Source organism: Polypterus senegalus, chromosome 4 (assembly GCF_016835505.1).
Source record: "Polypterus senegalus isolate Bchr_013 chromosome 4, ASM1683550v1, whole genome shotgun sequence".
In the NCBI taxonomy this organism is placed as follows: domain Eukaryota; kingdom Metazoa; phylum Chordata; class Cladistia; order Polypteriformes; family Polypteridae; genus Polypterus; species Polypterus senegalus.
Genome location: NC_053157.1, coordinates 112,033,304 through 112,050,141, shown reverse-complemented (window position 1 = coordinate 112,050,141; position 16,838 = coordinate 112,033,304). Strand labels below are relative to the sequence as shown.

Sequence of the window (16,838 nt, the reverse complement as noted above, 5' to 3'; positions counted from 1 at the left end):
AACAATATACGTGAATTTAGAAGAAAGGGGAGAAAGTATGGAACATCATGAGGTCTGAGTGAAAGAGCTACATTTGGAAAGAGTTAAGCATTTAATTTAATGTCATCTTATGACAGGGTTCTAGGGGTGTGGTAATGTCTCCAGTACTGTAAATAGTTTATTTTCCTATTCATTAGGAGCATTGTAATGTCAGTGCTTTGTGGTCTCATTCCCCTGAGAACAACACCAAATCCACATTCCCATTGGCATTTTATTCACTGTAGTTTTCTGTGCCTCTAATAAATTGGATAATCATAGCTAATTGAAAAAGCCTGGTGGCCTGTTACAAGGTGCTAAATAATTAGTATCAGACAAAAATAGAGTTTAAGTAACCTGGGCGGTATTTATATTTGGGCTTCTGGAAAAAATGTATTTTTCACAAAACAAAAGTAAAGAAGTTTTTATGCTTTATTATAAAAGAGGTGTAGTCTTGACATGAGATGGAAGATTGTATTAGCCCTAATTTTTTTAAAAATCTTTATTTTAAACAATCATTAGGTTTAGCAATCTTTGTCAGCTTCGCTGACATTGCCTAGAATAATCCAAGGTTACTCCTTAAATGACTTACACTTTCATTATCCCTTGCTTTAAGTATTTTAATATAAACTTTTTTTTTTACTGGATGTGTCAATGATCAATGCTCAATACTTGCACCATTGATTCTTAGAGTTGACCACTTGTTTTAATATTAATCAATTGTTTTTGATCAGTGATAAAATTGTACCTTAAATGAAATCTGCTGCTTAAACATTTTATTTCATTGTGTGTTCTTAATGTGTCAGCCAGTTCTGATATATTCATATCTGTGCACTGTTATTTTTCCATTTTATAAAAATATAATTTTTCCATTTAATAAGAAATATATTTGTTAAATACAGTATATTGTCTTACTACTTTCTACATGTTATAAGCTTTGAAAAAGGCATGGAATGAGCTTGCCTTTAGGATGTCCTCTGGCTGGCTATTTTATCTTTGATATTCTCTATAGTGCTACTTGTAAAATTGCTTGGTACTTCTAAAGACATTGCTAGAACCTTTGTGACTCTGAAGCCAATGACACAAATCTAAAATAACCAATAAAATTAACAACTGTACATAGCAATGAATCATTCTATTTTCTGTGATTATGCCAATGCAATCTACTCTGAGACACCTAATGATTGCTGTTGCCTTTTGGCAGGGCTGGTTCCTTATAATCATGATGATATTGTTTTTCTCTAGAAACTAGACAGTTACATAGTTATGAGTTGTACATAATGTTTCATATTTCTGTTAAGTCAAAGCTAGACAAATTTTTAGATATGCAAACTTCTGTCTTTCCAGAATGTATTAAATGTACATGTATTGGTCAGTTTAAATAATCACATAGTCCTGTCAGATAATTTTACTATATTTGTACCATTATCATAGTGTTATGTGCCGTCCTGTTGTGTTTTACCATACTAGAAGACCAGTTTTGAAAATTTTATATAAAAACAAAGTACTACTGTTAAGATATAAAACAGCTGTCAGTTTTTGCAGTATTCATTATTTGTAATGTGTGGTGTTGCAATGTTACAACATCAGAGTTTTAAGCTCTGATTTGAGATCAGTCACTAATATTTTAAGTTTGTCCATTTTTCTCTTTGTGTGGGCTTCCTCTATTAAGTTAATGATGTTTACATGTAATGTTGACTTGCTCAAATTAGATGAGTATGCATTGTAATTAAATGGCATCTTGTACAGAGTTGTTTTCTACCCTGTGGTCAATGCAGCTCAATGCCTTTGTCTCCCATCTGCCTTAACATCCCAATTTGTGGCCAGGAAGAACAGATTGTTGTAGGTAACAATGGCACAGCAGAACCTTTAAATAAAGTAAAAACAGTATGCTATGCTGAAATAGAAATAGGGCTAATGAGAAATGAGGGCTTCAAAAAGGCAAGTTAAGCAGGCTTGAATGGTGTATTTTAGTGCACTAAGAAGAGATGCATCAAAAGGCTTGGGCCTACATCAGGCTACAATGCACTTAACTCTCAAAGTTCACAAATATACTCGTAAATGTCCCAAAATACACGCAAAATGCCCCACTAGGGAGGGGAAAACTGTCAAAACCAGCTAGTACAGGGCAAGGCAAAAACAGCATTGTACTTTTATATCTCTTTTACCTCCAACAGAAAAGGGACTACAGGACCAGCTACCCCTTTACCAGCTACTTCCTGACATTCCACTCAAAAAGAAAAAAACTGACCCTCAGCCCTCCATACATTTGACTTTCACAGCTTTTTCAACTAATCAGCTGATGTGAGCTAAAGACTGCTTGTACCTTTGTCACGTACATATGCAGGCCAGCATGTTTTTGCACTTATGAGCCAGCATTAAGCAGAATGAGAATGCTGCTACACTTTGTCCTAAATAGAGCAAACTGTTTCTTTATAGTTTACATATACTGTACATCTGTGACAAAGTAAGACAGCATAGAATGGATAGGTAACATTCACATGCATTTGGCAAAATGCTCACAAGAGCAAAAAATAGTCAAAAGGAGCTACCAACAAGGTAATCCTAAGCAAACAAATCCCGAGACACTATTCAAAAATCTAAATCCTAAAAACAAAAGCAAAGAGTTGAGGAAGCCAGTAAATACAAGATACTGAAGTGCAATAGCAAAACAGGAAAACCTCATCAAACACATACAATGTACCAGAAAGGGAATGGCAATTTAAACACATAGAAACTACATAATTCTTCATTAACTGTATCTCTTTGTATTTAGTTATTCCTTTTTAAACTCAGTATTCAATAAACTGCTAAAAACAATTTCATGATGAAAACCATGTCATCTGTTGTTTATCCCTCCCACAATTTTCGGAGCAGGTTAGAGATTGTGAAAGTACTAAAATTCTAAAGTCTCAAAAAACTGATAGTAAAGATCAAACTAGAGCAAACAAATGGAAATTATTACTCGGTGAAATAACGGAACAGTGAAAAGACATAGGTGATATGACAGAAGTACGTAGATATTGTTCGGCTTTAAAGTTTAAATTGGAGACTTGTAGATTGTCTAATTTGTGTTGCATTCAGGGAAAAGTAGTGTTTCTTTCTGATGAAGAGGCATATCCATGAGAAATAAAAGATTTGTTATTTGGTGAAAGTGAAATCCACAAACACAAGTAAAATATCATTATCTACAATAATCTGTTTGCATCATTCAATGCTCAAAACATAGATTTACATGATTCAGGACCAAACGCTATAAGAATCTGTGGTCCTGCAACAATTAAAGTTTAATTTCAAAGGAACCTCAAGTTTATATTTATGATCACAGAGAAGCGATGCAACGTAGAATCAAACGAGTTAAACGATCGGACATATTAGAAATTCTACAGCCGATAATGGATACAAATCAATATGTCCAAAAGTATCGCATTTTACAGAAAATGTATCTGAAAAACACAGTCAAAGAAGTTTTATTGGATTTCTATATGAATCAGAAAGATCACACTTGCATATATAATAAACCAATATGTGACGAATTGTGAGCAATAATAGTTTCAAAAGACGGAGACATCAAAGACAGAGTTAATATATGTATTTATCCAAAAGCACAGCATGATTCGTCTCAAGTGGCAGATCCTGGAAATTACTAGCACATAGGGGCTCGCATGGGGGTTGGCGAGCAAGGCGAGCAGGGAGCAGAGCTCCCTAGTTTATTTAAATCTAAACACTCCAATCTATATGAGTTCCATCTACTGTACATATCATGTGGAGGCCCTCTGCTCCACATCTTTGACATTTCATAATCTCTCTCTCTCTCTCTCTCTCTCTCTCTTCAATTAATTAACCCCAGGACACCATTCTTTCCTATGGACCACTAACGTATAATACAGTGTCTGCAGTGTGATTTTAATTCAGCAACAAAGCTACACAGTAGTTCATGTCAGGGTAAATGAATCACTTGAGGTTACATTCTGAGTCAGAGGGAGATTGGCTGTTTAGGGCAATGAGCAGATGGCTTTGTACTACTCATTTTTTGCTGCCAGGAAAGCCTTGAGGAGAGAGCATCACCTGTCGCTCATCTCTCCTCTTTGGCATTATAACAGCATTAGTCATACTCCGACTGTCCCTATAGTGCACGCAACAGCAGAGAATGGATTATTTATTGAACACTGAGTATGTTCTTTTTCTGAGGCTGACAGGTTATACAGTAAATTTCCAAAGGTAAAGATATCCCTAGAAATGAAATGAAATCTTCAGATAAATATATAGCATATTCAGCAGGAAGAAGCAATAACCCAGTAGTATAACTCATTAAATAAAATATCTGCACTTAAGAGTAGGTCTGAATTTTGTAGAATTTTATTATGTAATTTGTATGTTGTATGTATACTGTAATTCATACAAAGGATATGAAAAGTATACAGACCCTTATTAAAATTTCAAGTTTTGTTCACATTATGTCCAACCATCTCTCTCTGTTAATATACTATATTATAACCAACAATATTAAGTGAAAAACAGATTATAGTAAAAATAATTAAATGCTTTGGCTGGTTAATTGTGCATCTTTTATAATTTAAATAAAGATCTGTGGACATTGGAGCCCACTGTATACCTGGTAAGTAGGTATCTTTAAGTTGGAAAGCAATTTCAAAATGTATATATGTGTATGCATTGGTATAATAAAAAAATACTGTACACACTTGTTCATTTGTATATTGTATATTGTTAAGATGAGGCTTTTCTTCTAAGCGAGTTTGTTAGGAAATGGACTCTGCAATGTGATAAATGTTTAATCCAGCATAACCTTCAGCTGGTGGTGGGTCTCTTCTCCAAGATAGCTCCTTTTCACATAGATGTTGTCTTCGATGTAGATGTGATAACTACGCAGGTCATTTTATCAAGCGTATTTCACATTCAAGCTTTTGAAGACATTCCATGACTTTCTAAGCCTTGTGGCAAGGAGAATTTTCTTTTTCACAGATGCCATTCACAGATGGGTATGTTGTTGCCATGGAGTGATACACCTGCTTGGCAATGATATTTTGTTTTCCTGGGATATTTAAATGTTTGCCTACTTATAACAAGGGACTCAATTATTACCAAAAAGACACACTTCACACCGCTGCTCATGTATCACTATCCTGTAATGCACCCATTAGTCAAACTGTATCTATACACCTGTGTTGTTTCCCCATATCCTGAGTCTCCCTTGAGTATGAATTACCAAAAACTAGGATTCATCAAATCATCAAATCACACAATGTTTTGTCATCCCTTCAGTATTTATGTTTCCTAGCCTGCTGCATCTGTCTTTACTTTTATTGTTACAGACAAGTGAACTCCATTGGTCTGTTGGGTTCTATGCCCCAATTGTTACAAAGTACAACAAGCTTTGCTTTCATAGATGAATTTTTCAGTACCATTGTTTGTCATTGGATGTTAACTGTGTATCTATAATTTTGTGCAAGCAACATCAGGCTCTTTCAACCTCTTTTATCAATTGTCTTTTTGTGACCACAGGACCTTTGTTGGCAAGATATTTTTTTAAGTAGTAGTCATTTTCGTTACACCCATGATACTGTCATAATGAGAAATACTCAGAAGAGTTGATGTTCATGATACACTCTTTCTGACATGGCTAAGGACCAGTATAAGTGTATCAAGAGTCATTAAAATGTTTAGTCTTGCCCGTTCTTACCACACACAGTCATTGCTGTCTTGCTTTAAACAGCATTGACTAAACATAGGATTCTGTATAAGAATGTGCAATCAGTTACATATGAGAAATAGAGTGGCTGAGTAAAGAGGGCATTCAGTTTACAGTGTGTTTATGTCAAAGGAGACTGGTGGCATTACCTGTTATGTAGTTGTGCTTCTCTCAGCATCAACCCATAGACAGATGAGAGACATAAGCTATAGGGAGGGATCAGTTGTCTAGCTTTAAGGTCAAGGGACGTCGACAATAGCAAGGGTAAGCAGATATTTCTGCAGTTTCTCTGTAGACACATTGTGGCATTCACTCATTCCAAAGAATCCACAAGTTTTTTGTTTTCTTTTTCTTTCTTGGTGATGGTATTTACAGTAGTCTATTTAGTAATCTATGACCCTAGAAGGCTGTCAGATCAAAGGCCACTTTTCAAATATAATTTGAATTTATTTAAAAAGGTCTTATTCAATGTCAAAAGCTGACATGTGATTCTACCTGCTCTAATTTTGGCACTGTGTTACTCCAAATGTGCTATTTAAAGCTGTAGTATTTTATGGAACTGTTTTTGCAGTTCAGTTTCATGATCAGACTTTTTGTAAGTTTTGAATAGTTAACCTGTTATCTTCATTAGTAAATATTACAGCCAGACCCCTTCACAATATATTTTTTCTCTATCCCACTGCTGTGCACTTTGATCCACAAGTGTACTCAGAGCAGTTTTTGTAAACGCATCTCTGGTGGTCAGAACGTATCATTTTACATCTGATTTTATCCCATTTACTCTTAAATCTGAGGTCCCTAATTGGTGTCTAAGGATTTATTAATTCATTTATGGAATTATTAGGCAACGTTTATTAAATACTAGCAAAATACCCACGCTTCGCAGCTGCGAAGTACTGCCTTAAAATTTTTATTAAGAAGAAAATTAAACCTTTTTAAACTGAGGGAAAATATACCAATAATTATTTATTAAGGATCTCTTTGTATACCACATTTTGATTTCGGCCCTCCGGTTGTAATATGACCAAGCTCTGCCCTGAGCTTACTCTTGAGCATGCAACGTACATTTGGCCATGTGAACAGTAATCTTGTCTCAAATCTCACAGCTTGGATTGCTGCTGTCATAATCGGTTTGAGTTTCATGGTTTGTTTCAATTACGACAGTATTTGCAGGACTTGTGTTGAAGTGACATTCGGCCTCTGTCAAGCGTTGTAAGCACTCAACCGGTTTAATCGATAACTTCACATCCAGCTTTTGAGAGTTTAAACATTCATAAACATCAAAGTGTCCATTACTGAAATCGTCACCTGTGAATCTAAGATGTTTAAGAGGCACTGGCAGTTGTCAAAAGGTGTAAAATATTTGGCCATTTCGGTACACTTGAAAGCGACAACCGAACAATTTAGCGGCAGCCATCAACTCACATGCAGAACCATAGGTGAAGGGCTTAAGCATTTCACTCTTATAGTGCTCCTGTGTAGTATAATTATATGGTGATCCTGTACCATCATCAGTCCACACCTTGAACCTGTCCCAGTCATTCAATACATAAGACACAATGTTCTTCCGGATATCAAGAGTGAGCCTGATATGGCCGTGCAATATGTAACACAGAGAATGGAAAAGGCAGGTGCCATCTCCGGGCATGGAAACCCAGTAAGTGACAGTTTTTTGATCGATGGTGATCACCTCGATAGACATGTTAATGGGGGTACGGTTGGAATGATAAAGGAAATGGGTACCTGAACAATGTAAAGTAAATCTAAAATACCTACACAATAACTATAATCGTAATAAACTAACAATAAAACAGCGGAGAAGCCGTGGATTAAATAAAAAGGCTGTAGTTATTAGCAGGGAGACGTTAATCCCATGGCGAAGCAAGGAAGAAAATGTAGAGACCAGAGCGACGGACGGCCTTATATAGGCAGGCAGCCAACAACGTGGGAGGTGTTGGGATGGGGGACCCAACGCTGCCTCACACGGTGACCGAGCTGAAGGCTATGGACGTATATATGTACGTAAGTAGGATTCAGTTAGTGTTGGGAAACAGCGTACCAGATTTCTTGAAGATTGGCCCATAAGTAACAAAGACCATTGAAAAGTTCAATATGGCGGCCGACAGTGGCATCATACCACCGAAATAAGTACGTACATTGGTTTCGGTTAGCGCAGGGAAGCCGCCTACCAAATTTAGTGAAGATGGGGCCATGAATAAGAAAGTTCAACATGGCGGACATTGTCGACCGCTATGCGTAGAATTTCGAAATGAATCCTGCTTAACTTTTGTAAATAAGCTGTAAGGAATGAGCCTGCCAAATTTCAGCCTTCTACCCACACAGGAAGTTGGAGAATTAGTGACATTGGAAAGTTCAATATGGCGGCCAACAGTGGCATCATACCTCTGAAATAAGTACGTACATCGGTTTTGGTTAGCACAGGGAAGCCACCTACCAAATTTCGTGAAGATGGGACCATAAATAAGAAAGTTCAACATGGTGAACGTTGTCAACCATTATGACCGTTACACGTAGAATTTCGAAATGAAACCTGCTTAACTTTTGTAAGTAAGCTGTAAGGAATGAGCATGCCAAATTTCAGCCTTCTACCTACATGGGAAATTGGAGAATTAGTGACGTTGGAAAGTTCAATATGGAGGCTGACAGTGGCATCATACCACCGAAATAAGTATGTACGTTGGTTTCGGTGAGCACAGGGAAGCCGCCTACCAAATTTCGTGAAGACGGGGCCATAAATAGGAAAGTTCAACATGGCGGACATTGTTGACCGTTATGACTGTTACGGGTAGATTTCGAAATAAAACCTGCTTAACTTTTGTAAGTAAGCTGTAAGGAATGAGCATGCCAAATTTCATCTTTCTACCTACACGGGAAGATGGAGAATTAGTGACGTTGGGAAGTTCAATATTGCGGCTGACAGTGGCGTCATACCATCGAAATAAGTACGTACATCGGTTTCGGTTAGCGCAGGGAAGCCGCCTACCAATTTTCGTGAAGATGGAGCCGTAAATAAGAAAGTTCAACATGGCGGATGTTGTCGACCGTAATGACCGTTACGTGTAGAATTTCGAAATGAAACCTGCCTAACTTTTGTAAGTAAGCTGTAAGGAATAAGCCTGCCAAATTTCAGCCTTCTACCTACACAGAAAGTTGGAGAATTAGTGATGAGTGAGTGAGTGAGTGAGTGAGTCAGTGAGGGCTTTGCCTTTTATTAGTATAGATTTTTGTATCTGTAAAGAAGAAAAAAAGTAGATTGTGTGTAGTGCTGACTTGATACTGTGATGATCCCGCTTCCTTAGGTGAATCCAATAGTGCCCCAATGACTTTTTATTGTAAATGCCACAACATAAACAATAAGTTGCAGAGTCCCTTTTGGCATTTATGGGATTCAAACCGGCAGCCTTCCGATTGCCAGTGCAGATCCCTAGCTTCAGGGCCACCACTCTGAAACATAATGCAACAGCCAGCCTTTGACCTGCTTGTCCCTGTGTGCTTTTTTACTTCACTTGCTATTCTCACACTGCCACAGTTTTACTAACTGACCTGGATTCCTCCTGATCTTTGTCAGTACAGTGAGCCATAAAAGCAGCCATGAGAAGGAGCCTAAGGGCCGGTTTATACTTCACACTCAGAATGCGTATGCGCTGGCATCATGGCTGCCATGCGTTCCCAGCGTTCATTTCACGCGTCCTCTGAGCAGGATTTCAGAAATTAACGCGACGCGTGCGTGAGTTGCAGTACCAGCAAAAAGTCGGGGGGCGCAGTGTGCTAAAAATCGGAATGTGACGTCAGAGTCTCTGTTTACTATCTACATGTGACGGAATGCCTCTATGCAGATCCTACGGGGATCAATGTGCGTGCTTCGCTGTTTGATGAATGGTTCGATGTGGTGAAGCAAAATGCCGACATACAGATGCATTCGTGGTGCTTTTATATTCAAGTGTCGCATATTCCCGATTGTAAAGACACGATACATTTTAAAAGTCTCACATACCATGTTTTGTGCCGTCTTTTTTCTGCAACTTCACAACAGCAATATAATGTATAGCGCTGTATTAGAGCCACTGAGAAAAAAATGAAGGACACAGTGAAATTGTGTATTTTGAGATTAAAGTGGAAATTTCGGCTCTAATCTCGAAATGTCCACTTTAACCTCATAGTTTACGTTATTATTAAAGCAGACCATCGTAAACGTCATCCCAGTTTTCAATCACTAGGAGCTTCTTGGACCTGACAGCAGTGGCAAGCAGCAATAGATCACCACACAGAACAAATTAAATGTATGATATTCCAACTTGGGCGGCACGGTGGTGCAGTGGTAGCGCTGCTGCCTCGCAGTTAGGAGAGCTGGGTTTGCTTCCTGGGTCCTCCCTGCATGGAGTTTGCATGTTCTTCCTGTGTCTGCATGGGTTTCCTCTGGGCGTTCCGGTTTCCTCCCACAGTCCAGAGACATGCAGGTTAGGTGGATTGGCGATTCTAAATTGGCCCTAGTGTGTGCTTGGTGTGTGGGTGTGTTTGTGCGTGTCCTGCGGTGGGTTGGCACCCTGCCCGGGATTGGATTCCTGTCTTGTGCCCTGTGTTGGCTGGGATTGGCTCCAGCAGACCCCCGTGACCCTGTGTTCGGATTCAGCGAGTAGGAAAATGGATGGATATTCCAACTCTCTGCACATTTAGAATCCTTCGATTTATACTTGATATCACTTTCATGATGAAATGCATTAAAGTGTGTATGTTACATTTTACATATAATTTCGTTTAAATAATGAATACTGTTAATAATTACACACAAATGGCGGGAATTATTACACACATGGGGGTGACACGGTGGCAGAGCGCTAGCACTGCTGTCTCTCAGGGAGTTATGTTGCTGGTATTTCCTCCTTGTATTCCACACTGTGCTTCGGTTTCCTTCCAAAGATATGCAGATTTGGGGATTTGGTGCCGCTATAATGACGCTAGTGTATGTGTGTGCTTGTATTCACCTTGCGATGAGCTGAGGCCTCGTCCAGGGATTGTTTCTCACTCATACCCAATGCTTGCTGGAATGGACACATCCCTGGATTGATGGATTTAATCAATAAACATCCTTTACAGAGATATTGTGGTAAGGTGCCATTGGAATTTAATAGGTGTTCTAGGCAATTCACAACACAGAGAAGCCGAACCTGTTCTCACCGTGATAATATCTTGCACTGCCACCTGGTGGATTCCTCCAGATTTACGTAAAGTATGCGCGCAAGTATGAACACCACAACGCTTGCGTAGCAGAAGCGTCCGCTGCGTGACAGTGTTGCATAGTTCCTGTTTGTAGCACTCAGCTTGTGTCCTGTGATACAAATGTTTTGTGATGTGCCTTGCTACTGAAAGGTCAGTTCCAAAATGATAGCACAGGTGGAACCACCTGCTGAGCATTTCTTCCTGACACACCTCTGATAGTGCCTCCTTGCTGGCTCCAGGGTTGTCAGCTCGGGGCAACCTTTCATTGATGTTTTGCTCCTTTAATCCCAGAAGATCTTGAAGTGTTGGAGCAGTGGTTGGGACATTTTCCCACTGCCCCTACAGCCAACTCTAGGATCCTTGTTTTCCCTACACTTTATCCTTTCTTATGAGCCAGAGCCAGATCATTGAGGGCCTTCCTCAGCTTTGAGCCTGTAATCCCTAGGGACTTCGGGAACCTCTGGGAGGATGTTCCAGTAAAGCCTCTGCAGCCTGCCTCTTCTGGGAAGATAAACCCCATCACCCTGCTTCTGAGCATGCAGCTAACCGTTCTGCATACTTTTCCCTCTTTCTCTCAATGGCGGCCTCCATCATGACTTCCCATGGTGCAGTCACTTCAGGCATAATGATCGTCCTAGTAGTCGTGGACCAGAGCATGATGTCTGGCCATAAACAGGTTGGGGTGATGTCTTGTGAGAACTTCAACTGACGTTCAAAGTCAGCCCTTGTGGCCCACTCTCCTCCAGGTGGTAGGAGGGACCACATCCTTGTGCGGCTTTTCTGAGCGTTGCACCCTTGCCTGACAAACTGGACCAGCCGCTGTGAAGTTATTGGGTTGGCCCTGTTTGCTTCCGACCTGTATGCCTCCAGGATTTCAGCTAGCTTACGCAGGACTTGTTCATGGCACTATCTATACCACAGTAATGCTGCCATACAGACATTGAGTATATTTTGCAAACTCGAATCCCGTAAATGCCAAAGGGGACTCTGCTCTGTTGGGCCCTTGAGCAAGGCCCTTAACCTGCAATTGCTCCATCCTGGGTATGATGTTCATCTGCATCCATCCCTGCATGTAGGCCCACCAACCTTCAGGGAAGAACTTGGGGGTTGGTGGCAGAATTGGCACTTCAGCCACCATAAATAAAACTCACACTGTTCCACTCCACCTGAACTAGTCTGGTGCTGAGGTGTCACCCGTTGCATGGCTGCACTCTGGTCCTAATCTAGATCCTGAATTGGTTTGTCATGTGGTGGGTGCGGCAATGCGCTGTATCAGCACAAGTTCTGTGAGTCGCAGAGTTGGTAGGTCTCCTTCGAGCCATACCAGAGGTGCAGGCTCCAAGGACTTGAAAGGGTCTCATAAGTGGCCTTGATCAGAAAGCTCAGCCTTGCTTGGGGCATTCCCCACATATCCTGTACAAACTTTGACTTTGTTACTTTGAATGGACAGGTCAGGTGGTTCACTCAGCTTGTTTGTAGCCCAAGCCATAGGGATGACTGAATGATAGGGGTGAAGGATAGTGATTTGTTGCCCAACAGACTGTCCAGTTTAAGACTAAAAACAAGACTGCAGTGCTAATGCTTCTCTTTTATAAGATGAAGTTGCTCTGGATTTTGATGGCTCTTAAATTTAAATAACAGTTGCCCAAGTACCGCTAGGACTGTTTTTCATTGTTGGTGCTTGTTTTTGTTGTGGATGATGCTGCAACTGTTACCATAATGAAGTATAAACAAGCACATACAAACATACATGTAACACCCTGAATCATTAAACTGCATTTGCATATATTCAAATATTTACTTATTTTTAATTGAACATGCAAACCTTATTTTTTAGGCTAATTTCACAACTTTCAGAGGTGAAATCTTTGAATTCTTGAACTTGCATAGCAACATTTTCAGCAGTAGCATGCAGAACTCTTGGTTCTCCAGCTTTATTTTTTACCTTCAGTTTTTTCTAAGCAGGGAAGCTTTTTTCATGATGTGAATAAAATATTTAATCTGCACCTTAACTGTAGATTATTCTAGTCAGAAGTCAAGTTTCATCTGACTAGGCCATCTATCTTGTATTCTGCAATATCAGTAGTAGCCTTTTTCAGCATCACAGCTTAAAAGCTTAAGGATGATGGCACACTATATATTGGCATTTACTGTCACTTTAGCTCACTGTTTATGAGTTTGTGCTACAGTGCTCCATTTTCCCATTACAAAGTATAAGTAATGATATCCTTTGTGTTACTCAAACCCATTGCTTCCATCAATAGAAAACATGGAATTCTCATTGAGTTACTTTTAAACACCCTCTGGGCTCAAAGGAGTCTCATGTGTAGAAATAAGAACTTTTATTTTTTTTTGTCAGAAGTCTTTTTATAGTTCCTTATAACTGCTTAGAATCTGGCACAACAGAATTGCAATAAGCTTTTCTTCATATGTCTTAGCTCATCCTTAGTTGTGAGTGGGAGGATAAGCTAATGCCCTTGACACCACAATACACTGTTAAAGTAAACAGATGCCTTAAAGCCTGATTTGGCCTCCATTGCATAAGCAGATGAGCCATGAAAGTATAAACGGTGGCCCATTTAGGCAATTGATGCAGGTATAGTTTAGCAGCAATAAATCATGTGATTTAATGTCTTTTGTTTGGCACAGTTTCAGTTCTACTTATTTATTTAATTTTTGTTCATTTTATGGTCATAAAGATCAAATGATTCAATGTCTACTACATCCGGACAAGTGTGTGAGCAGACCATTTTGTCAAAGTTTCTGTGAAAACAGTTCTTAAATGTCTCTTCTTGTTTTTCCCTTCTTGCAGATGGTTCTGTGAAGGCAAGGAGCTAAGCACATCACCAGATATACAGATCTGCAAAGATGGAGACCTTCACACATTAGTAATTAGTGAAGCTTTTGAAGACGACACAGGCCGCTACACTTGCACAGCTACAAACTCCTTCGGCTCTGACAATACTTCAGCAGAGGTTTACGTTGAAGGTAAAGGCAATTTGACATGTTTTTCATATTAAGAAGGTTGGAAGATTAGCTTGCACATTTGGTGTCAGTTAAACACCACTGTTTGTTGGTCAGTGTTTTTAAATTGCATGTTTGGTACAATATAGCTGGGGAAAGCAAAGTTCAAGTTATGTCAATAAGTTAATATTACAAGAACTACTTTATATTTGGAATGACTATTCTGTGATACACCCATCTTACCCATGTCACATATACTGTATATCTGTACTTATCCACATTAGAGTCATCTTCAATTTAGGGTGTGGAACAAAGCCAGAGTACTCCGATAAAATCCATGTAAAAACACCACACAAACAGTGACTAGGCCCGTAGTCAAACCTAGGCTTCTGAAGCTATGAGGCAGCATTCAAAACCTGGGCTTCTTGTAATATTTGTCCTCTATGTTTGTTGAGGCTAAGTTGACATTGTTTGCCAGCAACAGCAAACCTAAGTTATTTGTACATACAGTAAATGGCTTGTAATGTAGCACTTTCATTGTCAAGTTATGAAAAAGCTTGTGCAGCCCAGGGCCAAGCATTTTAAAAAGCAGAGTGTCAATACTGAAACATTGAAACTACAAGTAAGAAGAAAAAAAAGACAATCCATTGATCCACCATGAATTGGGATGGAAAGTGAGACTGAAGATGGATCAAGTATTACGAACAGCAAAGAAGTGACAGGAAAGGCAATGACCAATGAACAAATAATCATTTGGAAATGCAACTACAGATGTACAAAGGTGATCACATACATTGGCCTAATGATACATCTAGGGAGAGCAAAATACAGCTATAATGACCAGATGCATCCTTGTACTGTGCAAACAGGTCAGACAAGTAGGAAACCAGGCTGAGAACCACAGTGCTAATAATTCCAGATTTGCAGTAGCAGCCTAGTACCAGAATGTGCTTTAAATAGTGAGTTAATTACAAGGCAGCACAGCTGCAAAGTTGAACTTCATTAGTGTCATCATTTATGGGAAAGGGAGGCAGCACTTTGCCAAAATGGTCCAAAGGAAGAACATTGCTAGGCAGGCGGGAGGGAGAAAATTGGCCTTTCCTTAAGCTGGTGAAAGGGAGGTACCTAGTTAGGAAGACCTGGAGTAAGACACGAAAAGGAAGGCGTCAAGGCACGTTGGAACCAAATTAAGTGTAGCTGAGTACTCGTAAGGAGCACAGAGTGAATCTGGAAATATAGAAACAGGAAGGACAGCAGGTTGAGGTCAAGAGGTCGAGAAACCAATTCCAGTACCTTCAAAGACTCTTGGAGGAGAGGAAGGGTAAGATACTGCAGGGACACCCCCCTTGCCTCCACAAGACACTTACCACACCCTGCTGAACCACCCACCCTATTTGACACCACACCAACCAAGACGAGAAAAATCAAGGACATTGTGGAAATGGCAAGGTTTGCCTCAGTTCCAGGCCCATGTGGTGTTCTCTGCAAGGTGTTCAAACACTAACGTTTGGTGCAGACGCTGCTTTGGTGCTTGATGAAAGTAGACTCACGTGACATCATCCAGTTTAGAGGCATTGCTTTGGTAAATGTAAAGGGGAAAATCGTCTTCTAGAGAGCAGTTGTATACAGCTGCCATAAAGCATGTGTCCCAGGTTTCTTAGCCTGTATGGAATACTTAACCATGATCTGGGAGCAGATGTTGCCAGCAAAACAAGGAAAATCAGATAATCACATAATTTAGCTGGACATAACAAACAACTTTGGCTTTGTACACCATTAGCTGACGGTTTTTACTCTTGAATTTTTTCCACCTCCCAGAATGCGTGCAGAATCTTATCACCAGCTATTTTGGCATTGGCTAAAACATTAATAGCAATGGCTTGCTTCATCTTGCCCATCGTATTTATGGTAGTTTTCAATATCATTTCAATCAGTGGCAGGCCACATGGGCTGGAAGTTTCCCAGCATTGTGGAGCTATAGGGATAATGTTACAAGCATTCTCCAGACATATGCATGTATAGTAAGCCTTTTGAAAAGGGTTGAAGAGTTGCTTGGCCAGGCTAGAATGAATATTAAATCAACCAAATCACACAGTTTATCCATACAGTGAGGACTCTGTGTAATTACATTAGTAGGAGAGCAACCTACCAAGAGCCTGGGAAGATGATACAGAGCTGAGCTCTCTGATAGACACATGGCAACTCTAACCATGCACCAACTCTCTGAAGGCCTGGAAAGGGCAGGCCAATTCCAGCTCTCAGGGAGATAAAAGGTGTGGTGTTCGGTAAGCTCAGCAATCAGTTTATCCTGTACCAGAGACTAATGTGGCCCCTTAACTTCTGTGAAATTACTACTTCAACATCACTAAGAATGTATATGAAGGCTATCAACTACTTCATAGATAGTGCCTATCTGATGTAGGCCTTTTGGACAGGAACATCCTTAAATTGCCATTGAGATCAATTACCTTGGGCTATAAATATGAGAAAACAAGGCTAGCGCTGAAGCCAAGAGAGTTGCTAGACCAGACTGTATAGAATACCAAAGCCCAAGTCTGAACAAGCCATAAGTGGAAGGCTGAGCTAGCTAATAACCAAGCCATTAGCAACCTGAAGCACTAGGAGGTGGTGGGAACAATCCAAGCAGGGAGAACAGATTTTGTTTGGGGAATAGCCCTTGTGAAGTTGTTCTCGGACACAAGAAAAGAGAGGATAGAGCTAGTGATGAACTCATAAGTAGTTAGGATAGAAGAAGAGCTTTATAGAGTGAAAGCAGTAAGGCAGCAAAAACAAAGAGGTTGGACAACCTAGAAGAAGGGCCAACATGGAACTGATCTAGAAAGATATGTGGTGAATACATACTTAGAGTCAGATGGGGTGGGGGGGGGTGTCAGAGCTTATTCAGTGCAGC

The 16,838-nt window shown here is 39.9% G+C and overlaps 1 protein-coding gene across 3 annotated transcripts in view; it reads left to right on the top strand.

The window, feature by feature from the left end:
* palld (palladin, cytoskeletal associated protein) overlaps positions 1 to 16,838 on the top strand; it is a 451,471-nt gene that overhangs the window by 235,797 nt on the left and 198,836 nt on the right. For all 3 annotated transcript variants that reach the window (XM_039751167.1, XM_039751166.1, XM_039751168.1), the window contains one exon: positions 13,776 to 13,951. In XM_039751167.1, the coding sequence (XP_039607101.1) occupies positions 13,776 to 13,951 (176 nt within the window). The remainder of the gene's footprint in view (positions 1 to 13,775; positions 13,952 to 16,838) is intronic.